This window comes from Balaenoptera acutorostrata, chromosome 20 (genome assembly GCF_949987535.1).
Source record: "Balaenoptera acutorostrata chromosome 20, mBalAcu1.1, whole genome shotgun sequence".
NCBI classification, from domain to species: Eukaryota; Metazoa; Chordata; class Mammalia; order Artiodactyla; family Balaenopteridae; genus Balaenoptera; species Balaenoptera acutorostrata.
In genome coordinates this window covers 13,440,226-13,465,679 of record NC_080083.1, presented here as the reverse complement: position 1 = coordinate 13,465,679, position 25,454 = coordinate 13,440,226, and the positions used below count along the sequence as shown (strand labels likewise).

Here is a 25,454-nt window from a genome sequence, read left to right as displayed (position 1 = left end):
GAATAATGATAGTGAAGATGATCCAGGACCTCAGAAAAAGAATGGAGGCAAAGATCAAGAAGATGCAAGAAATGAAGAGCTAGAAGAATTAAAGAACAAACACCTAGAAGAATTAAAGAACAAACAAGCAGAGAGGAACAATACAATAACTGAAATGAAAAATACACCAGAAGGAATCAATAGCAGAAATTCCCATAAGGTTAACAGCTGATTTCTCAGCAGAAACTCTGCAAGCCAGAAGGGAGTGGCACGATATATTTAAAGTGATGAAAGGGAAGAACCTACAACCAAGATTACTCTACCTGGCAAGGATCTCATTCAGATTTGACGGAGAAATCAAAAGCTTTACAGACAAGCAAAAGCTAAGGGAATTCAGCACCACCAAACCAGCTCTACAACAAATGCTAAAGGAACTTCTCTAAGCAGGAAACACAAGAGAAGGAAAGGACCTACAAAAACAAACGCATAACAATTAAGAAAATGGTAATAGGAACATACGTATCGATAATTACCTTAAACGTGAATGGATTAAATTGCTCCAACCAAAAGACACAGGCTCGCTGAATGGATACAAAAACAAGACCCATATATACGCTGTCTACAAGAGACCCACTTCAGACCTAGGGACACATACAGACTGAAAGTGAGGGGATGGAAAAAGATATTCCATGCAAATGGAAATCAAAAGAAAGCTGAAGTAGCAAGACTCGTATCAGATAAAATAGACTTTAAAATAAAGAATGTTACAAGAGACAAGAAGGACACTACATAATGATCAAGGGATCAATCCAAGAAGAAGATATAACAATTATAAAAATATATGCACCCGACATAGGAGCACCTCAATACATAAGGCAGCTGCTAACAGCTATAAAAGAGGAAATCGACAGTAACATGATAATAGTGGGGGACTTTAACACCTCACTTACACCAATGGACAGATCATCCAGACAGAAAATTAATAAGGAAACACAAGCTTTAAATGACACAATAGACTAGATAGATTTAATCGATATTTATAGGACATTCCATCCAAAAACAGCAGATTACACTTTCTTCTCAAGTGCACACAGAACATTGTCCAGGATAGATCACATCTTGGGTCACAAATCAAGCCTCGGTAAATTTAAGAAAACTGAAATCATATCAAGCATCTTTTCTAACCACAATGCTATCAGGTTACAAATCAATTACAGGGGAAAAAACATAAAAAACACAAATACATTGAGGCTAAACAATACGTTACTAAATAACCAAGAGATCGCTGAAGAAATCAAAGAGGAAATCAAAAAATACCTAGAGACAAATTACAACAAAAACACGACAATCCAAAACCTATGGGATGTAGCAAAAGCAGTTCTAAGAGGGAAGTTTATACCAATACAAGCCTACCTCAAGAAACAAGAAAAATCTCAAATAAACCATCTAACCTTACACCTAAAGGAACTAGACAAAGAAGAACAAAGAAAACCCAAAGTTAGTAGAAGGAAAGAAATCATAAAGATCAGAGCAGAAATAAATGAAATAGAAACAAAGAAAACAATAGCAAAGATCAATAAAACTAAAAGCTGGTTCTTTGAGAAGATAAACAAAATTGATAAACCTTCAGCCAGACTCATCAAGAAAAAGAGGGAGAGGACTCAAATCAATAAAATTAGAAATGAAAAAGGAGAAGTTACAACGGACACCACAGAAATACAAAGCATCATAAGAGACTACTACAAGCAATGCTATGCCAGTGAAATGGACAACCTGGAAGAAATGGACAAATTCTTAGAAAGGTATAAACTTCCAAGACTGAACCAGGAAGAAACAGAATATATGAACAGACCAATCACAAGTAATGAAATTGAAACTGTGATTAAAAATCTTCCAACAAACAAAAGTCCAGGACCAGATGGCTTCACAGGTGAATTCCATCAAACATTTAGAGAAGAGCTAACAGCCATCCTTCTCAAACTCTTCCAAAAAATTGCAGAGCAAGGAACACTCCCAAACTCATTCTACGAGGCCACCATCACCCTGATACCAAAACCAGACAAAGATACTACAAAAAAAGAAAATTACAGACCAATATCACTGATGAATATAGATGCAAAAATCCTCGACAAAATACTAGCAAACAGAATCCAGCAACACATTAAAAGGATCATACACCATGATCAAGTGGGATTTATCCCAGGGATGCAAGGATTCTTCAATATATGCAAATCAATCAACGTGATACACCATATTAACAAATTGAAGAATAAAAACCATATGATCATCTCAATAGATGCAGAAAAAGCTTTTGACAAAATTCAATACCCAATTATGATAAAAACTCTCCAGAAAGTGGGCACAGAGGGAACCTACCTCAACATAATAAAGGCCATATATGACAAACCCACAGCAAACATCATCCTCAATGGTGAAAAACTGAAAGCATTTCCTCTAAGATCAGGAACAAGACAAGGATGTCCACTCTTGCCACTCTTATTCAACATAGTTTTGGAAGTCCTAGCCATGGCAATCAGAGAGGAAAAAGAAATAAAAGGAATACAAATTGGAAAAGAAGTAGTAAAACTGTCACTGTTTGCAGATGACATGATACTATACATAGAGAATCCTAAAGAGGCCACCAGAAAACTACTAGAGCTAATCAATGAATTTGGTAAAGTTGCAGGGTACAAAATTAATGCACAGAAACCTCTGGCGTTCCTATACACCAACAATGAAAGATCAGAAAGAGAAATTAAGGAAACAATCCCATTCACCATTGCAACAAAAAGAATAAAATACCTAGGAATAAACCTACCTGAGGAAGTAAAAGACCTGTACTCAGAAAACTATAAGACACTGATGAAAGAAATCAAAGATGACACAAACAGATGGAGAGATATACCATGTTCTTGGATTGGAAGAATCAATATTGTGAAAATGACTATACTACCCAAAGCAATCTACAGATTGAATGCAATCCCTATCAAACTACCAGTGGCATTTTTTACAGAACTAGAACAAGAAATCTTAAAATCTGTATGGAGACACAAAAGACCCCAAATAGTCAAAGCAGTCTTGAGGGAAAAAAATGGAGGTGGAGGAATCAGACTCCCTGGCTCCAGACTATACTACAAAGCTACAGTAATCAAGACAATATGGTACTGGCACAAAAACAGAAATATAGATCAACGGAACAGTATAGAAAGCCCAGAGATAAACCCATGCACCCATGGTCAACTAATCTATGACAAAGGAGACAAGGATATACAATGGAAAAAAGACAGTCTCTTCAATAAGTGGTGCTGGGAAAACTGGACAGCTACATGTAAAAGACTGAAATTAGAACACTCCCTAACACCATACACAAAAATAAACTCAAAATGGATTCGAGACCTAAATGTTAAGACCGGACACTATAAAACTCTTAGAGGCAAACACAGGAAGAACACTCTTTGACATAAATCACAGCAAGATCTTTTTTGATCCACCTCCTAGAGTAATGGAAATAAAAACAAAAATAAACAAATGGGACCTAATGAAACTTAAAAGCTTTTGCAAAGCAAAGGAAACTACAAACAAGACGAAAAGACAACCCTCAGAATGGGAGAAAATATTTGCCAACGAATCAACGGACAAAGGATTAATCTCCAAAATATATAAACAGCTCATGCAGCTCAATATTAGAAAAACAAACAACCCAATCAAAAAATGGGCAGAAGACCTAAATAGACATTTCTCCAAAGAAGATATACAGATGGCCAAGAAGCACATGAAAAGCTGCTCAGCATCACTAATTATTAGAGAAATGCAAATCAAAACTACAATGAGGTTATCACCTCACACCAGTTAGAATGGGCATCATCAGAAAATCTACAAACAACAAATGCTCGAGAGGGTGTGGAGAAAAGGGAACCCTCTTGCACTGCAGGTGGGAATGTAAATTGATACAGCCACTATGAAGAACAGTATGGAGGTTCCTTAAAAAACTAAAAATAGAATTACCATATGACCCAGCAATACCACTACTGGGCATATACCCAGAGAAAACCATAATTCAAAAAGACACATGCGGGCTTCCCTGGTGGCACAGTGGTTAAGAATCTGCCTATCAATGCAAGGGACACGGGTTCGAGCCCTAGCCCAGGAAGATCCCACATGCTGCGGAGCAACTAAGCCTGTGCGCCACAACTACCGAGCCTGAGCTCTACAGCCCGCAAGCCACAACTACTGAGCCCACATGCCACAACTACTGACGCCTGCGCGCCTAGAGCCCGTGCTCTGCAACAAGAGAAGCCACGGTAGTGAGGAGCCCGCGCACGGCAACGAAGAGTAGTCCCCGCTCGCCGCAACTAGAGAAAGCCCGCGTGCAGCAACGAAGACCCAACGCAGCCAAAAATAAATAAATAAATAAATTTATACATATTAAAAAAAAAAAGACACATGCACCCCAATGTTCACTGCAGCACTATTTACAATAGCCAGGTCATGGAAGCAACCTAAATGCCCATCGACAGACGAATGGATAAAGAAGATGTGGTACATATATACAATGGAATATTACTGAGCCATCAAAAGGGAACGAAATTGGGTCATTTGTAGAGACGTGGATGGATGTAGAGGCTGTCATACAGAGTGAAGTAAGTCAGAAAGAGAAAAACAAATATCGTGTATTAACGCATATATGTGGAACCTGGAAAAATGGTACAGATGAACTGGTTTGCAGGGCAGAAATAGAGACACAGATGTAGAGAACAAACGCATGGACACCAAGGGGGGAAGTGGGGGTGGGGGTGGTGGTGGGATGAATTGGGAGATTGGGATTGACATGTATACACTGATGTGTATAAAATGGATGACTAATAAGAACCTGCTGTATAAAAAAATAAATTAAATTAAATTAAAAAATTAAAAAAAAAAAAAAGCTGATGTGGCAGGGGAACAAAAGAGGGGCCTCACCACTCATCAAAACTAATCCAGAAGCTGAAAGAAAGATACACCCTTCAGCCCTACCTTACACGGCTCAGCAATCAGGCTTGGAATTCTAAGGGCAGCCTTAAAGGATAAGGGGACACTGCTCAAACCAAGGACTAAAAAGAACCCCTGCTCTGGTCCCGTGAGTCTCCCGAGATGGCTGGTCCACAGTGGTTATAACCCCCACCAGGTACCCGACAAACAGGGACATACAGATAGAGGGGGAAACCAAAACATGGATTATGAACACCAAGGGAAACTCATTTTTCTTTCTTTTTTTTTTTTTAAGTTGCAGGAACATGCAGTAGTTTAGAGGTACGTTGAAAATCCTAACTATTAAAGGTGAAATGAGAGAGAGGAGGAAAGAGGGCCATAGAGGAAATGGGACTAGTTAGGTGGGCAAAAGGAAGCCTGGAGTAGAGGCAGAAGATGCAGAGAAAGCAGCGTGGCATTCTGAGCTTGTCTGGGCAGGACCCAGGAGCTGGAAAGTCCACCAGTCAGGGCCCCTCATCTGCTTACCTTTGGCTGATTCCTTCAGTAAGTAGGTGCAGCGCTGCACCAGGAGAGAAAACATGGCCAGGCCCAGGGCTGCGGCTTGCTCCTGGATCACAGAGCGACACTCCTCCGAGAAGCAGTCTGAGCAGGAGCAAAGGAAAGTCCATCAGTATCCTGGGGGCCAAGGGCTCCTCTTCCCTACCTTACTAGGTGCAAGTCCTTGCTTGTATCACCGAGCTCCTTTCCCTTCATCTAAGACTGGTGTTGTAATGTTCCCTCTCTCAAAGGGTAGTCGAAAGGCTAAATAAAGTAAAGCACGTGAAGCACTTACCACGATGACCGGCCTATGGGTAAGCACTCAATAAGGTTATTATAAGGCTCACTTGTGTAAATTCTGTATCACATCACTTCCCCAGGATCAGTTACCCCAAGGCAAGCAGTCTGAGCCACAGCTGCATGCTCTCTGCCTTTAGTTGCCTGCTGATGATGTGAAGCAATAGCAACAAGAAGTCATATCTAATTAACTCAGTCTCTCTAATGTATAGATAGCGGGAATACAATCACCAATTAAGATCAGAAAAATACAAATTTAAAAGTTATCTTCTTGAATCACCAACCTTTGTTTCCATCCTTACCTTCTCTCTGTTCCTCCTCCTCAGAGAACACACATGAAACAAATAACCTATTTTCACCGCATGAGTTAACTTTATATAGGACAGTGCATGGCACATAAGCACTTAATCAGTGTTAGCTTTAATTTTCACAAGTTCTTTCCCCTAGGGCTAAGAAATAAATCTGGTTTCCAATACTAGCACCCTATCCCCCTCACCTTCTCAGCCTGCCCAACCTCCCTCTGGCTGCAGGTCAGGGAAAGGAGCCACCTTGGTGGTGGCCAGGGCTGTTCTTCAGCGGGAGCTACATACACACCTTCAAACCACTGCCTGTACCTGCCCCCTGTCAGTGGCCCTCCCTGATAGGCACGTCATCCAGACTTGAGAGAAACAGGCAACAAACAGAAGGCAGCAGTCCAGCCTGCAGCCTCAGAGCAGGAGACACCCTATACGCACAGGAGATGGAATCAGGGGCCAGGCTCGCTTGCTCTGGCAGCAGCTGATCTGTTAATTCCTTCTGTCTGAATACAGGAGAACTTCCAGAATCTCCAGGTGTTAAAAGGATAATTAGCCACATGTCTGATCTCTGTCCCTGCTTGCATTTTAACCTCAGTAGCCAAGGGGGAGCCCTCTTGCCTCTCCCCTCATTGATACTCATCTTTCCAGTGGGGCCTAATTGAAGTCTTTACTCCAGGAGATGCTACACAACCACAGTTATTCCTACCCGTCTTGGCCACAGGAGCAAACATGACTGGAGTATGCAAAGCCAGCCCAAACCACTTTAGAAAGCCCTGGGGGTGAGAAGGAACGGGCTGCTGCTCAGAAGGTCCCAACATATGAATAGCATCAGTGTAGCAATTCTTCTATAGTGGCTTTCCCGCCATCCTTCCAGATGCCCAATGGTCCCAAATGTCACCCTCTAACTTTCCAGTTCAACTGTGGCAGGCAGTAAGGAAGTGGTAACAATCCATGTGATTAGAATAGATCACCAGTCTCATTCTTCTTCCGGTAAGGCCCTAAACCTGTGCTAGAGAGACAAGAAACAAGCATCTAAGAACAAAGCGGAGGGAGGATGGAAAATAGGGAAGGGGAAGATGTGTAAGCCATCCCAAGGAAAAGTTGCCAACTTCTCTCCTCCACCCTTACTATAGGCAACAGGACTGTCTGTACCACCCCAGCTCAGCCCAGGCCCCTGCCAAGCACTGCCAGCAGCCTGCCTCTAATTAGCAACAAATCCCAGAATGGGAGAATAAGTCCATAACAGAGGGAACTAGGAGAGGAGGAGTAGAGGCCACATCCTGGTAGCTGACACACTGAGTACACATTAGTGCCCCCTCATCAATTGGGCATCTTAGGCAGAAGTTACCTGCACAGGGAAGGCCCTCAGAAGGGATGGAGGCGGGTATCTTACCTCCAAGGACTGGCAGAAGCCCAAGACTATAAGAAGACACTCTCATCAGCCTCGATAAGGATAAGATGGGGCAAAGGGAGATCACTTTCACCAAGACCATTTCTATCTTTATGATGAACAGCAACCTCAGGTTAGACTCCTTCTCAGAGTGCACAGGGTCAGGGCTCAAGGGGGAGAACTAACTGCTTAAGAACAATGACACTGAGGCCTCTGGGGAGTCCAGGCTGGCTCCTTTTGAAAGCTTCTTGCAATAAAGTCTGGGGACCAGGTGGGGAAGCGACAACTGGAGCCTCTCTGCTGTGTCTGGAAGGGCTCAACTACCTCTCAGGGCAGCAGCTAAAAGGTAGCTTCATGACTGCTCTGCTCTTGGCCATGGTTATGTCACCTCAACCCTTCACCCACCCCCCCACCCCTCCATCTCCCCAGGAAGGGCCTGACAGCACTCCCTGCTGTATTCTGGTTTGACTGATGGGGAGGTACAAATCAGTAAGCTGTTCTGCTCTGATCAAGCAGGTGGTGATATCACAGTTATCTGGGGGTCAGAATGCCTGGGTCTCCGTCAGCTCTTCATACAGAGCACTTTCTGGAAGGCCTGCCCTCCTCCAAGGCTCAGTGGTACCACAGGCACTGAGCATCTACAGTGTCCTTGACCCTGTGCTAAAGAACAAAGCTACAAATAAAACAGGATCCCTGCAATCTTAGGACCTTTCAAACGCTTTATTTACCCCCAGTAACCATGGCAACTCAGACCCAGTGCCTCCAGGGAGAAGTGTATTAAGTGCTGTGGTCTCTTCAGGAGATGCTCTGTGCTTCACTTAGGCCTCTGCGGACTAGAAGCTGTAAGATGCCAGTCCTTGAGACGTACCCACGCTTATGCAAGTGGGTAGGAAAACAGCATCCAGATTCCCAGGTCCGCCCACTCTAGGGTTAGGCCTAGGAAACTGGTCCCGGTCTTACAGATGCCCGTATATATCCCTAGAGCGGGCTGGGCCAGGCCAACACGTGATGTGGGGTGGGGAAGGAAAAAGCATTGTTCGTCTTGGTATTTGCCTGGGTTCCTCTGGCTTTGTGTCAGGTAGCTGGAGCCTGACATGAACTGAGGAACTCATTAACATTGTGAAACAGCCTTTTCCCTTCTTTCCAAAAGCAGGCTTGCTCAAGGGTGTAGGGGGATGGTTCTGGCTAAGGAAGTCAGACGGAAATATTTCTTACCAAGAAAGTCACCTGAAGTCTGAACTTGGTTCTGCCCCTTCCCACATGCTCTCAGATGGGCAGGTGACCACATCTCCCACTATTCCTCTGGCCAAATACCTGCTCAAGCAGAAACACTCTTCCCGCTCCTATGTAACAGGGAGACCTTCTCATTTTTCTGAGAACATATTCATGGAAAACATAAACCAACTGTCGTCAAAGTTGTATGAAATCAGGAAATGGAGCGGCCGGGAGAAGGCTGCCATGTGGCCGGATGTTATGTATTTCTAATTAGTGCTATACATCTTTCAACAGCAAGTGTCCTTCTGCTGGGAAACACAACACACTGCCCTTGTTATTGTAACTGTCAGAGAAGTGCTTAAACAGATAATCTCCAGGAAAAGTGATAAACACGTCCCCTCTCCCACCAGTGTGTGTGCGACGGTGCTGCCAAAGCAAAGCTGTGCTTGACGGCTCCAGGATGGCAGAGTGTCCTCCTGCAGGAAATGGGAGCGAAGCAGGAGGGGGGAGAGGGAAGAGGAGGGCAGGAGAGGCAGGCCCACCTGCCCGGACCCACTGAGCCCAGCCAAGGGACAGTGGTTCAGAACCATTGCTTCTGATCAATTCCCGGGTCACGGAGAGATCTGGAGGAAACCAAATCAGTAGGGATGAGGTTTGCCAGGGCACAGAAAAACCTGGCAGCAATGGAACAAGCAGAGTTCGCCTGGTGCACACAGCCAACTTCCTAGCAAGAGAATGAGAAGAGTAATGAAGGGAAGACACAGGATAGATGACACATAAGTCTGCTACCCTGACAGCGGCAGAAGGCATTCAGAGGGCACTGGGGTCCACTCGCCACTCCAGCAGAGAGAACCAACCATTTGCTCAGCTGCTTCACTAATAGCCGGAGAAAAATGCAGGCAAGACCACTTATTCACTGATTCCGTCCCCACCGGCTCCTCCCAGAGAGAGGAAATGAATGGTCAGTCACCTCCAAACTAACACCACCTGGAGGCGATTTGTTGGCTCTTATCTTTCAGACATGAGGCTGCTTTTCTCATGAGTCAGTCACCAGTCAGACACAGAGCTGGCACAGTTCCTGAGCAGCCCACCAAAACCTCCTTGTCTACAGGAAGTGGGCAGTGAGAGCATCTTTCGACTGCTGCTGTTTGAGCCACAGAGTTCCCTGTGGCAGCTGCTGGCTGAAAGGGAGGTGGAAGAAGCAGTCGTTTCATAGGAACCATACAAAAATCTCACAGCAAAAGCAGAGATGTCCAGGCCATCAGGACATCATTTTATTCCCCAAGGAGGAGAATGAATGAGTCAGAAAAATCAGGCACCAATACACACAAGCAAATTATTCATGCACAACAGCAGAACACAGGCTGACTGGGTGGAAGGCAATCCATGACATATCCCTGAACAAGGTATGTCTGAGACAAGACAAAGGAACATGGAAGGTAATGTTTCTTCCCTAAGAGCCCCTACTCCTTTTGGATTTTCTAGGATTATAAAACTCTGACTTCTTTTAGCGGGTAGATGTCGGGGCAAAGGAAATCCCAACCTCCTAACAAAGTGACCTCTCCAACTAACTCCAAAGTTGTTTATTTAGCCCAATTGTGGAGGATACAAAGGAAAACAGGATACTGTCCATGAAAAGATGATATTCTAATGAGGAAGACAGGAAGAATACACAAACACCCAAATAGCTATAATTCAAGACAATGTATTATTACATGCCATAGGAAGGTGGAAATAAGATGCTTTCTCTCACCAGAAGGAAAGAAAATCATTTCCAGCTAGTGTATATCAGGTAAGATTTCATAGAAGAGAGCACTTCTGAGCAGGGCTGCAAAAGATGAACTGGGCAGGATGAAGGAGGGATTGAGCGTGCTAAAGAGGCACACAGGTAGGGACACACCAGGCATGTACCCAGACGGCAAGCACTGTACTCGGCACGTGGTAAAACAGGGACCACAAAGCATAGGGCCTGCGAAGCCACAGCAAGGAACACAGGCTTGACCCAACAGGCAGTGAGGAGGGCACTCGCTCAAGGTTCCTGAGTGAAGGCAGAGGTGAGTATTTTATGAAGATTAATCTAGTTAAAGCATTCAGGACAGATTAGCATAGCTGGAAAAAAGTAACAGGGAGGCAAACTGGTTGGGAAGCTAAGAGGACATGAACTTGTTTGAATTAAGAGGAATTACATGTAGAACACTTCATAAACTTTATAATGCCAAATAAATGTAACATCTTTCTTATAAGAGAGGTGGGAGAGGGAATGGAAAGGAGTGCACAGATGTGAGAAATGCTGCAGAAGGAAAATCAAGAGAAGAGAAGGTAGAGATGATGTGGGGGAGGGAAGGACTCTCGCTGATAATCTCAGCAAGTTCCAGAGGATCCTGAGACCTCAAAAAGGGTAACACCCACCAAACGAGATCCAGGAAAGGGGTAGAAATGTGGGAATACAGAACACCTGGAGAGGGGGAGGAGTCCCCAGGCTCCCGCCCACTTGGCTCTGGGCCAGTCCTGTCTTTCCAGAACAAAGACACTTCAGGGGGTCAGAAATACTTGAGGAAGACCTTGCAGAAGGAGGCCTGGGAAGTCTGAACTGGTTCTCCCTGTGGAAGCCATTAGATATTCAGCACTTCATTTGTTTCCAATTCTTGTATGAGTGCAGCTCCAGGCTGTGGGGTGAGAGGCTCCTCTCTGACGTAATCAGGAAGCAGCTGCAAAATTAAGGAATCCCTCATGACATCATAAAAAGGGTCGATGGTTTACTGGGGAAAGTATAAAAATTAATTACATATTCCCACATGACTCCCTTCCCCTAAATCTGTACATACCCACTCCCACCCCCACACATTCTCTCATCATCAACACCCAGAAGCCACCTTGATGAACAGGGTACAAAAGGGCAAACAAAACCCAGGAAAAAAAAGTTCTTTGATGCACCCACTGTCCGCAACACACATTTGGAACTTAACAAGTGATGTCTAGTCCTGGAATTTTTATACATATAGCATGTTTCCTCAACAAAATTATAAGCCCCTTGAGGACAAGAGCTATGTCAAGACTTCACATCCTTGAAAATTAGCACCATGAAGGGGTTCAAGAAACATTTGCTGCTCTTAACAGCAGGTACACTTGCCTCTCCATTTGTGGATCATAAATGATGATTCCACTGTGGCCAGAAATAATAACTAAGATATAGGGAGAGCTGTGTTACACACAGAGCGTTCATATATATATTTTATCTCAGAGCTTTACAAAAGATTTGCACAGGAGGTGTTATTCTCCCTTTCTGATAGTTGAGAAAATAGGCTCAGAGAAGTTAAATGACTTGCCCTAGGTCACAAAGTCAGTTAAGTGTCAGAGATGGGATTTGAATCCAAGTCTGTCTGCTCTTACACCTACACTGTTTCCATACCTGGTGTTTTTGTTTTTTGTTTTTGGCCGTGCTGCGCGGCTTCCAGGATCTTGGTTCCCCGACCAGGGAGTGAACCTGGGCCCTAGGCACTGGACCACCAGGGAATTCTCCATACCTGGTTTTCAAATGCCTGTGATTCAAGTTTCAAACTCCAACTCCTCTTCTCTCCTTTGCCATGAACATGAAAACCTCACACCACTCCATAGTTCTGCACAAAAAGCTCTGAGATAACTGTGTGGCAACTGAAATTAAAAACACAGTATTGCCAAAAAAAATGAAATACTTAGGTGTAAATCTAACAAAATACGAACGGGATGCTATGCTGAAAATTACAAGTGTTGATGAAAGAAATAAAAGATGACCCAAAATAATTGGAGAGACTTACCATGTTCATGGATTGGAAGAATCAATATCATAGAGATGTCAATTCTTCCCACAAAGATTTAAAGGTTTAGCATGATTACTATCAGAATCTCAGCAAAGTTTTTTTGTAGACGAAAACAAGCTTATTCTAAAGTTTATGTGGAAAGGCAAAGGACCTAGAATAGCTAAAACAATTGTGCAAAAGAACAAAGTGGGAGGAATTATCGCTCCCAATGTTAAGTCAAACAAAGAAGGATAGCCTTTTCAACAAATATTTGCTCGAGCAATTAGATATCCACAAACAAACAAAGAACCTTGACCTAAATCTCACACGTTATACAAAAATTAACTGAAAATGGATCAAAGACTTACACGTAAAACATAAGACTATAAAACTTTTAGACAAAAAATAGAAAAATATCATCAGGATCGAGGACTGAGTGAAGAATTCTTGGACTTGATGCAAAAAGCACAATCTATAAAAGGAAAATTGGGGCTTCCCTGGTGGCACAGTGGTTGAGAATCTGCCTGCCAATGCAGGGGACACGGGTTCGAGCCCTGGTCTGGGAAGATCCCACATGCCACGGAGCAACTGGGCCTGTGAGCCACAATTACTGAGCCTGCGCGTCTGGAGCCTGTGCTCCGCAACAAGAGAGGCCGCGATGGTGAGAGGCCCGCGCACAGCGATGAAGAGTGGTCCCCACTTGCCGCAACTAGAGAAAGCCCTCGCACAGAAACGAAGACTCAACACAGTCATAAATAAATAAATAAATAAATAAAAGAACGTGAATTTCTAAAAAAAAAAAAAAAAGGAAAATTGGTATGCTAGACCTCATAAAAATTAAAATCTTTCACTCCGTAAGAGGATGAAAAAGCAAATTATAGACTAGGAAAATGTATTTGCAAACTACATATCTTACACAGGACTAGTATCTAGACTACATTAAGAACTCTCAAAACTCACCAGTAAAGAAAACAAACAGTCCAATTAGAAAATGGGCAAAAGACATGAACAGACAGTTTACCAAAAAGGATATACAGGTGAAATATAAGCACATGAAAAGATGTTCAATATCATTAGCCATTAGGGAAATCAAAGTTAAAACTACAGTGTTAAAATTACTTATCAGGGGCTTCGCTGGTGGTGCAGTGGTTAAGAATCCACCTGCCAATGCAGGGGACATGGGTTCGAGCCCTGGTCCAGGAAGATCCCACGTGCCGCGAAGCAACTAAGCCTGTGCGCCACAACTACTGAGCCTGTGCTCTAGAGCCCGTGAGCCACAGGTACTGAGCCTGTGTGCCACAAATACTGAAGCCTGCATGCCTAGAGCCTGTGCTCTGCAACAAGAGAAGCCAGTGCAACGAGAAGCCCACGCACCACAACAAAGAGTAGCCCCCGCTTGCCGCAACTACAGAAAGCCCGCGTGCAGCAATGAAGACCCAATGCAGCCAAAAATAAATAAATAAAATAAATTTATTTTAAAAAAACACAAAAAACTACTTATCAGAATGGCTAAAACAAAAAATAGTAACAACACCAAAAAGCTGATGAGGATGCAGAGAAATTGGATCACACATACCTAGCTGATTGGAATATAAAATGGTACAGCCACTCTGAAAAACAGTTTGGCAGTTCCTTCTAAAACTAATAATGCACTTATGATATGACTCAGCAATTATACTCTTGGGCACTTATCCCAGAGAAATAAAAACTTATGTTTGCACAAAAACCTATACGCTAATGTTTATAGCAGCTTTATTGATAATAGCTTAAAACTGGAAACAACCCAGATGTTCTTCACTGGATGAATGGTTAAACAAACTGTCGAACATCCATACTATGGAATACTACTCAGCCATAAAAAGAAAAGAACAACTGGTACACGCAATAACTTGGACAGACCGTCAGGGAATTATGCTGAGTGAAAACAGCTGATTTCAAAAGGCTACATGCTATATGATCTCATTTATATAATATTCTTGAAATAATGTAATTATAGAGATGGAAAACAGGGCTTAGGGTTTGGGGATGGAAGGGGGCAGGGATGGTTCTTACAAGGTAGCATGAAGGAGCTTTGTAGTGATGGAACAGTTCTGCATCTTTTTTTTTTTATATAAATTTATTTATTTTATTTATTTATTTTTGGCTACACTGGGTCTTCGTTGCTGTGCACGGGCTTTCTCTAGTTGTGGTGAGCAGGGGCTACTCTTCATTGCGGTGCGCGGGCTTCTCGTTGCACTGGCTTCTCTTGTTGCAGAGCACGGGCTCTAGGCGTGCGGGCTCTAGAGCACAGGCTCAGTAGTTGTGGCGCGTGGGCTTAGTTGCTCCGCGGCATGTGGGATCTTCCCGGACCAGGGCTCGAACCCGTGTCCCCTGCACTGGCAGACGGATTTTTAATCACTGCGCCACCAGGGAAGCCCCAGTTCTGCATCTTGATTGTGAAGTAGTTACATGAAACTACCTGTGTGATAAAACTGCATACAACTATACATACACACACAAACACAAAAACAAGTGCATGTATAACTGGTGAAATCTGAATAAGGTCTGTGGATTGTACCAATGTCAATTTCATGGTGTTGATACTGCACTAAAGTTATGCAAGATGCTAACATTAGGGAAGGAGGGATGAAGGGTGAACAGGACCTTCTGTACATTTTTTTCTTTTTTACAATTTCCTGTGAATCTGTAATTATTTCAAAATGAAAATTTTAAAACAAGTAAACAAATAAAAGTAAGCCGACAAACAAAACCCAAAAAGATCTGACACAGGATTCCAGAAACGTTTTTCTTTTACATAGAAAAGGGCTCTTAAGACATTTTGAGGATGGTTTCTCAATTAGTTGAGAATACTCTGTGCAGATGCTGCAGCCCCTTGTTCTCATCGTGCGCTGACTGGCCTGAGCTGTTGGAGATGCCCAGCTGTGTGGCTCCTTATCTGGACTGAGCAAGAAACTGCCAGGGGCAACCAAAAGGAAAATAAGAAAAAAGAAGGGAAAGTTCACTGAAGACAGAGCTTCTGTCTAAAGAATAAGGAGTAAAGCAAGAGAACTTCATCATCAAGGCTATGACTCATCGGATCAGTAAAATCCACGTCAAGCAGCACAAAGTGAAGGTGATGAGAAAGTGACGAAAGATGACAAGAAGAACGAACTGCAGAAGCTAAGTGAGCTGTTTAAACATGTTCTTGCTGCTCAAAAAATAAGTAAAGGTATAAATCTCAAACCAATGGTATGTACATTCTTCAAACAAGGGTAGTCAGGGGAAAAAAGTTATTTAACACATGAGCCCTAGCACTGTTTTCTTCATAAATGAAGCTGCTTATGCATTTTCAGTGCTGCACTGCTTCAGACTGTTAATCAGATGGATATTAAGAAGATTTTTTTTAATTAGCAGCATCAGCTACAATACTATTTTAAACTGCTCCTCTGCCAACAAATCTGTAAAGATCAAATTTTAAAAGACTTCATTAAAAAAAAAAAAACATGCTTGTTCTTTAAAAGACAAAAATGAAAAGAGAAGCCACAAAGAAAACTGTCTCACTGGGAGAAAATATTTGTAAAATATATATCTGACAAAGGACTCATATCTAGAACATATGAAGAACTCTTTCAAATTAAGAAGATAAACCAAAAAATGAGCAAAGAAGCTATGTAGATGGCAAATAAGTACATGCTGGGGACTTCCCTGGCGGTCCAGTGGTTAAGACCCTGAGCTTCCACTGCAGGGGGCACGGGTTCAATCCCTGGTCGGGGAACTAAGATCCCACATGCCCTGCGGTGAGGCCAAAAAAAAAAAAACAACAACAACAACCAACAAAACAAATGAACATGTACTTCTGATAAGATGCTCAACATTATTAATCAATAGGGAAATCTAAACCTCGAAAAACTCCACACCCGCTAGGATGTCTGTAATCAAAAAGAGAGAGAATAACAAAGTGTTGGTGAGGATGCAGAGTAACTGCAGCTCTCACACACTGCTTTGGGAATAAAAAATGGCACAACCACTTTGGAAAATAGTTGGGAAGTTTCTTAAAAAGTTAAAATACACATTTACCAAAAGACCTGGGTAGACCATTCCTAGGTATTTACCTAAGAGAAATGAAAGCATATGTTCACACAAAGACTTACACTTGAATGTTTATAGCAGTTTTATGCGTAACAGCCAAAAACTGGAAAACAAAACCAGATGTCCATCAACAAGGGGGACAGATAAACAAATTGTGGTATATCCACACAATGGAAGAACAGTCAGCAACCAAAAGGAACAAACTACTGTATCACTCAACAACACAGATGAATGTCAAAATCAATGTGGAGTAAAGAAGGCAGGCCAAAGGGAGGGTGGGGAGGGAGGGAGGCAGAGAACTTACTGTCAAATTCTAGAAAATGCAAACTAATCTACAGTGACAGAAAGCAGATCAGTGGTTGCCTGGGGTTGGGAGGGGAAGGTTAGGGAAGAATAGATTACAAGGGAGCACAAGGAACTTTCACTTTAAGGGGTGGAGGATATGTTCACTATCTTGATTGTGGTGATGGTTTCACAAATGTATACATATGTCTAAATTCATCCAATCTGTACACTTTAAATATGTGTAGTCTAAAATACATCAATCACAGGGACTTTCCTCATGGTCCAGTGGTTAAGAATCTGTCTTGCAATGCAGGGGACACTGGTTTGATCCCTGGTCGGGGAACTAAGCTCACGTACCACAACCAGAGAGCCCGTGTGCTGCAACGACAGAGCCCAGGCACTCTGGAGCCCGCGCACCACAACTAGGGAGAGAGAAGCCCGCGCACCACAACTATGGAGAGAGAAGTCCGCGCACCACAACAAAGAGCCCACGTGCCGCAACTGAGACCCGACACGACCAGATAAATAAATAAATAAATAATAAAAATATAAAATACATCAATTACATCTCAATAAAACTGTTAAAAAGATTTTTTAAATAGGGGAATGAGTGCCTCAACTATTCAGATTTTAAGAGTTTATAATTAGAGATGGATTTAATCAAGAAATCTGGACATCTACTGAGTGCCTAATACATACAAAGGCCCTGAGCAAGGTGTTTTGCATACACTATCTAATTTGATACTCAGAAAAACACTACAAACTGGCATTGATACTCCCTACTTCATAGACAAGAAAACTAAGCCTCAGAGAAGATAAGTTAACTTTGTTCATCAAGGTCACACAGCTGATAAATGGCTGAGTGGAGAATTCAAACCTTTGGTCTGGTTGATTGCAAAGCTCCTTATGGCACTATAACACAACTGCTACCTTCTGAAGGTATGAAAATGACCTCCAGAGGTGCTAGGCCCTCTCCAGAAGGCAGCCTGGCTTTCCCTCCTCCTCGACATGGAGCTCTAGAGCAAAGAAATGTCCTGGGAACTCTATCGATACATCTTGGCAAGACAGACGGCAAACCATTGCTACTCTCTACAAGGAAAAATGAAAACACTTCTCAATGAGTGCTTAGCTTTTTCCAGGGAATATCCATGCAATTTTAGAAGTGGTATTCCTATAGATTTCCTGGAAAAATTAAATCAATCAATCACTAATCAAAACATACTCTGGCCATTTCCACCTTAGTTGTATCTCTGGATTGATTCTTCTGTCACTCAGAATCTCCTGCCTGATTCCAGGGTCATTCAAATACATGTCCCCTCTTGGGCAAGCAGAGCTGCTGCCGTAGGATGGCATGCTGGCACCAGCCAAGCCTCTCAGGAACGGGGCCCAGCGGAAGAGCGCCTGCCATTCCAGCATCGCATTTGGAGGAGTTACAAGTAGACCTTGGAGGACAGAGTTTCTGCTTCTACATTTCTTGCCAGAGGTTTTAGGAAGCTTGCTTCTCTCCCAACATTTGAGGAAAGCAAAAGAGGAGTAGAAAAGAGTGGCAGCTTTTACTTATATCAGGCAGGTAAATCCCTATGGAATTCCATCAGGAGATCTGGAGTGCCTTGTGTCAGAAGTTACTTAAGGCTGTGGAGAAGAGAAGCGAAGGAGGCTTCCTAAGAGGCATGCCCGTTGGCTAACCTAGAAGGAAGCTTTCGCTGTAACAGTGAGAAGGAATTAATACAGCTACATCTCTTCTGATAGAGTGGGCAGAGATTTGGCATCTGATTCAAACAGTCTGAAACCTGCCTTTGCTGGTATGATGCTTCAGGAGCAATTTGGGCTCAAAGTAAAAGTTAGTGAGAGATAATGCCTGCAGACATCCTCATTCAGAGGAAGCTCCTTTGATATGGCAGGCAGAGGGGCAGAGAAGTGCTCAGCTTTCATTTTAACAGATTAACTCAATTTCTTTTCATTTTATGGCTTCCTGAAGGATTTTTAAGAGTCTGACAGTTTACAAACAAGGGCCAAAAATAAAACAACTCTGAGACAAGTAGGGCAGAGAGGTACCCAGGATAGGAAGGCTCTCTTAGAGTCCTTTTCAGAAGCTTCCAGAATGCAAAGATTACAGCCATCAAACAAATCTTAAGGAGTCAGTACTGAAAAATGAGGCCAATGATAAAACATAATTCCTGGGTGGATTTCTCTTGAACATCCAGATCTGCACATTCATCCTGCTCTGCTCTAGCAACTCACCCTAAAAAGTTCCTCAAAGCTTTACAATCCAAGATCAATGCCCAAACTAGATCAAGTAAGTAATGACTTTATCCAACCCCATCCATTGTGAAACATGTATTTTTAAAGTAGAAAAGAGATCAATAGAATAATAGGTAAATAAAGCAATTATGCCAAGGAAGAAAGTGAGAAAGTTAGCACTCAGTGAAGGTGCCTAGAAACCCAAGAGGCACCAGCTAGTCCCCTGACTTACAAGCTCTAGAAAGGAGATCCCCTTTAGAATTTGTATTCAGTTGGCAGACTTGATAGTTTGTCAACAATACTAACTGAAACCTATATACATTGTTTTAAACTAGATTAAAATTTTTTTGTTTATATTTATTCTTTTATACCTCAATTCCATGAAAGATTTGTGACAATTTAGGGCAAAATCACCTACCATGAGATAACATTAAAGTAAATGTAGAAAATCAGGACCCAGAAGAAGGAAAATACAAATATGTCAATCATGTGGGTTAACAGTCTTCGATGAATGAACTTAAAATTTGCCTCTGATTTTCCTGGCAGTCAAAGCAGAAAAGGAAACACCAACAACTGTATAGCTGTCATTATTGGAAAGGAATAAGTATATCAGTTCCTCAGGAAAAACAAATCTTTTCTCAGCACTGAGTTCTAAAATAATTTTTTTAACGCGGACTCTACGCAAGGGATACTGTATGAAAAAATGAACAATAACCTTGAAAAGGCCTTTACAATGTATGGCATTATTACCACATACTATTAAAAGATATCCAAGAAATATTACCCTAAAGTTATCTGTATTGTGAGACAAAATACATTGTGTATCACAATCTAAGAATGTTTTTCCAAAAACACAGATATAGGAATATTTTATAGATAGATAGATAGATAATGCTAAGTTAAAAAAATGCTAAATTAGGAGATTGTAATTCTTATTTCAAAAAGGATCCGTGAAGGGTTTCTTTAAGCAGAGAAATCTTTGATGTCTAACATATTTGCCCAACATTCAGTCTGTGACAGAGATCAAGGGCCAGAGAAACCCAAGTGCAAGAGCTACTTGCAATTGATAACGAAAGGCTGAAGTATCCTAAAATCTTAAAGAATTTTAGATAAATGAGAATGTGACAATATGCTATAAAAGTCTTACTTTAAGAAGACCAAATGATATATTAAAATATATATGCTATCAAATACATACATATATAAACACAGATGTATGGATATGAAAGGAAAATGGTCAAAACTGTAAAATTAGATTTATGTAAATTTTTGGGATCTTTACAAAACAAAAAGTACAATAGCATGCTATAAAGCAAAGAGATTTACAAGCTAAATTTATATTTGAACGTTGGTACAGAGAACAAAGCTCCATAATTCTGGGATTAGCACCCCTGCCAAACAGGCAGTCTTCAAGCACCAGCTCAACTTCTTCTTCTTGGTGAGATTTCCTCCATTTGGAGGACAGAATTGACCTGCTTCTGCCTGGTTCAAAAGACCTAACAGATTTATTTTTAGAGCACTGCCTTGCCCCTTAGAGAGGGCCCACACCAAAGGATAGTGAATGACAACAGCCAAGAAGAAATAAAATAGCAAACCTGCCACCTCCATAGCACTGAATGGTCATTCTCCCGCCCTCGCTCTCCAAAGCCCACCTCTCTCCTCTCCATTATCTAAGTCCTTCCTTCAAGACCCAACATATACTAAACCTGTACTGTGCTGCCCGATAAGCCTCCTTTCTCTGGACTCAAAGTGGTTCCACCCATAACATGCACCAGGCAGGTGGCTCAAAGCCACTCTAGCACAGGATTTACAATTTATCAAGCTTCCCCACTAGGCTGGAAATCCCATGAGGGCAGGGTCTGTAGTGCAGACTCCAGTAAATCCCAGGCACTTACCACGGTGCCTGGTCATCGGAGACTATCTGTTCTGAGTCGTTAACTCACTCAGTGCTGGATCAATTCCTTTCCTTATTCACACAGTCAGCATTTACTAAGCAGCTACTACATGCAAGGCCCTATGCTAGGCATTTAGCTTTCAAAGATGAATCAGACATGAACTGGACCCTCAAGGAGTTGAAATCTAATAGGATTCCAGCATGTAGTTAACTATAAATCAAAGAAGAAAGTGAAAATCATCTTAAGAGATAAAGATAATGTGTGAAATGACATGAATGAGGAAATTCACTATTACATAGTTTGGACAGGAAAAGCCTGCAAACAACCTAAGTGTCCATGAATAGAGGCCTGCTTATTAAATTATGGGACACACATCCAATAAAATAGCCATTTAAAAGGGTGAGATAACTGTTTGTAAAAAATACAAGTATACAAAAATGATATAATAATTAAAGCTACTATTTACTGAACCTTTACTATTTGCCAGGAAGGCGGGGGCGAGGCAGAGGGGCAAGCAATATGCAGAAGGAAGCAGAAGTGCAGAAAAAGGCTTTCCTGGTTCCAATCCCTTCCGTAGGATAATATCCTTGTCCTCAAGTTCCTTGCAATACATTTCCCTTCTTGTGTAAGCTATTTCAAGATGGTTCTTGTCATTTTCAAACACTCCTAACATACACGGTAAAAAAGAATAAGAAGTGGGGTTGGCATTTGTTAAAACTCATCAAACTGAACACTTAAAATCTGTGCATTACTGTTTTATGTAAATTATACCTCAATTTAAAAACAGAAACAGTGAGGCCAAGACAGCCTGAATATATGGAGGACACTGGTACCAATAACAGAAAAACTGTACACAGGAGGAAGAGTTCCAGCAGGGCAGGGGGTGATCTGGTGCACTGCCCAGATCCCCCCCCGGGACTAACGCACTCATTCTCCCAGCTGCTGAGAGTGTTGGCAGCAGTAGATCTCAGCTGATCCCTCTCCCAGACTTGCTCTCAGCTGAAGAAAGGCGTTTTCCCAACGTCATTGCCCCTTCCCAGGAGTAACTCACGTTCCTTGACTGGTGGTTGGAGGGCAGGAGGGGGTGTAAAGATTCAGCCCCTTTGGCCCAATCTGGGACTACTCTGAAGGGTTAGCCCCTTTAAGCAGCTCCAGAGCTCCTTACAAGACTGGCTAAGGCTTTTGTTACATCTGCAGTGCAGTTCAACTTCTCCCTGTGCCCCATCCTGCATACCCATCATGCCCCCTTGGGTACTGATCCTGAGAGCATTCCCCAACCAACTTCCTGGGGATGCAAACCTCCATCTTAAGAGTCTGCTTCCTGGGGAACCTGACTTACAACACTTGAGAAATAGGATGAATCAATTTTTAATAAGCTTCAGATTCCAGGTAAAAACGTTCAACAAGAAGTTAGAAATGCGGGCTAGAGCTTAGGAAAAAGATTTGAGCAGGAAAGAGATTTGGAAGCAATCCACAGAGAGGTGACAGTTAAAACCATGGGATTTTATGATACATCAATGAGGAAAGGCTGAAGAGAGGAAGGCCAAGGTAATATCTTTAGTAAGTGCTGATATTTAGGGTGTGGATCAGAAAGGGAAGACCCAAGAAATAGGGGGAGAGGAAGGGAAGGACAGAGAGAATACAGAGCTACTATCACTGAAAGCATTTCTGGAAAGTCTCCTGTCAACAAAGGCAAATGCTACCAGAAAAGCTAAGAAGGACGAGACACAACAAATGCTTAACAAACCCTTGTTAACTGAGCTGAGTGGGACAAGTGGCCTGCAGAATGATCAGCTTTTGTTGGGTTTTCTTCAGCAGCTTCCGTCCTATGGCCGTAGGCACAGAATCTACCTGCGTGCCCTGAAGCAGATCCACGGTTAGACTGGCAAGCAAAGAAAAGCTGAAATGGCCTAGTACATGAATGTAAGTGAGCCAAGACAGAGTTCAGCTGCTTAAGCAATTTGGAAGAAACCTTCTGAAAGGCTTCTTTCAAGAGCGTTCCCACGGACTTCCCTGGTGGTGCAGTGGTTAAGAATCTGCCTGCCAGTGCAGGGGACACAGGTTCAAGCCCTGGTCCAGGAAGATCCCACATGCTGCAAAGCAAGTAAGCACGTGCGCCACAACTACTGAGCCTGCACTCTAGAGAGCCCGCATGCTGCAACTACTGAAGCCCGCGTGCCTAGAGCCTGTGCTCCGCAACAAGAGAAGCCACCGCACTGAGAAGCCTGCGCACTGCAATGAAGAGTAGCCCTTGCTCACCGCAACTAGAGAAAGCCCGCGTGCAGCAGCAAAGACCCAATGCAGCCATACATACATACATACATACACACATACATACATACATACATAAATAGCATTCCCAGGGATCTTCTGAACAGCTGAGATCCTTGAGGAGGATCACTGTCCCTACTGACCAAATGCAAACCCACAGACATTTAAATAGACTGATTCTAGCATACTTTTTTGAGGGGTGGGGGGACATAAGACCACAGGTATACGGAGGGAGGAGTGAGGCAATCACTTATAGACATTAGTGACATTATCATTGCTTTGAATACAAATAAAACAATTCTTCTTAGCCATGGCACCCTAAAGTAAATGACATACCACACAAACAGGTGTTATCTGACCTCCAGTCCTAGACCGGAGTAAACAGAATTTACCTTCTGCTCCTGTGCCCAACACAGCTATGCAACATTCTTCAATGACTCATTGACTTTCCCTGTTTTCCTCTGGGTATGGCTGGAGGATCCCCACATCTATGTCTCTTGCCTCAACTCCTCCTGCCCAACCTGCAATCAAAGGCCAAGGCACAAGGCATCACGGATGCCCAAGAGCCGATGTGGCTGTATTTCCTGCAGAGATCTGAAAACCTGTTGGAGTTCCAAAAGTCAGCACCAATTTCAAATCTGATCAGGATCTCTGAAAGTCACAGTTACCATACAGCTGAATAAAATATTTTTTCATAAATTTAACGCCAGCGTGTCTGTGTTTGGAAACTTTGAAAATACATGTTGTATGGTTTACTGCACTGGAAAAGGTGCCAACAGAGTTTCAAAGGAAGGGAAGTGTATAACTGTTTCCTTTCAAATGCATTTTCCAATGGGATCCATTCAGGGAAAAGGCTGGAACTAACTAAAACATTATTAAAAACTGTTATGGAAAGAGACAGGGAGATGGAAAAAGATAGACCCAAAAAAGCGAAATACATAACCAAGAGTGAGACAGACATACAAGGAAAAAGAAAGGGGATCTGGGCAGAGAGACAGGTTGGACGGTGAAGTGGGGTGAGATGGAGTTTTGTCTGGCAGTTGCTGTTCGTGGTCTCATACTGCTGCAGATCAATCGATCCGGGCTGCAGTGCTGCTGGCCCAGTGGCACAAGACAAACCACAGAGTTGGCTTCAAGTTCGGCACTTGCGAACTGCTGACCTTCAGTTTTCAAACCAAAAATATTCTTTGGGAAACGGTAATACCAGGTTCAGCCCAACCAGCCAAGCAAAAACAAGGACTACTAACCTGAAGTAACACCCTATTCAGTTACATCAGGCACCAACCCTTCTCAGGCATCAACTGGGAAGTCTGCAAACCTGAAACCACACCCCACCAAAAACTAACTCCAGGTTCTGACTCAACCAACTAGGCAATGATAACCAGAAATGCTAAAACAAGTGACATGGTGTTTCAAAGTTGGCTTTACCAGGACCTACTCAAGCAGGAAGGCCAGTCCTCGCTCACAGAGCCAGAGATATGGCAATTCTTTCTGAGGTCACATGTGCATGACTCCAGTGGAATCTGCTTGCAATGCTTAGGGCAGGGTTTGGCGCTTACAATCCATTACACTTCTAGACAAAGAATTAACAGTTTGTAGTGAGTGAGTTGTTTTTTCAATTTTGGGTTTGTTTTTTTTTTAAATCTTTTTCTAAATTCATCTAAGGTAGGGTGATTCTAAAATCTATCTCCTAAACTGGGATATTTGTGAGAGCGAAAGGGTATGCTATTAATAATGCATAAACAGGCACTATCCTTAGGCAAACCAGGACTTACCGTCACCCTAGACTAAGCCATAGTAGTTTTTTTTTCTCCCTGGGTGAGTATTATACAATTTTAGCTCAGAAGAATCTTTTTAAAAAGCCAGGACTGCTCCTGATTAGTGCCAAAGCACTTTCTTTTTGAGCTCCTCCAATGGAGAGGTAAACAAATCAATTAAGTTAACTGCAAAAACTAACAAGAAAGATTGGGCTGACAATCAGGATTCTGGAGAAGCTAAAAATTCCAGGCAGCAGCTTCAGGGGAAAAGGGAAATGTGCCACAGATGGAGCTGTTGAGGCTGATCCACCAGGCCTCTCAGTGCTAGGCCCTGATGCCTCAGCCAGCTTCAAACAGCGAGTGGAGGGTGGGCAGACCTTGGTGCAAGTTTGCTGAGTTCCAGGCCATCATTCTTGAGGGTGTAATAACCATGGGCTGTAGCACACATGTTGAGGGATGAGGGAAAAAAATAAACAGAG

The 25,454-nt window shown here is 42.7% G+C and overlaps 1 protein-coding gene across 5 annotated transcripts in view; it reads right to left on the bottom strand.

Annotated features, from left to right (window-relative positions):
* Window positions 1-25,454, bottom strand: part of SMG6 (SMG6 nonsense mediated mRNA decay factor) — a 242,674-nt gene that overhangs the window by 133,738 nt on the left and 83,482 nt on the right. For all 5 annotated transcript variants that reach the window (XR_009006232.1, XM_057535375.1, XM_057535379.1 and 2 more), the window contains exon 11: window positions 5,473-5,589. Coding sequence is in view for 4 of the 5 variants with exons in the window: in XM_057535375.1 (XP_057391358.1) it covers window positions 5,473-5,589 (117 nt within the window). In the remaining variant the exon portion in view is untranslated. The remainder of the gene's footprint in view (window positions 1-5,472; window positions 5,590-25,454) is intronic.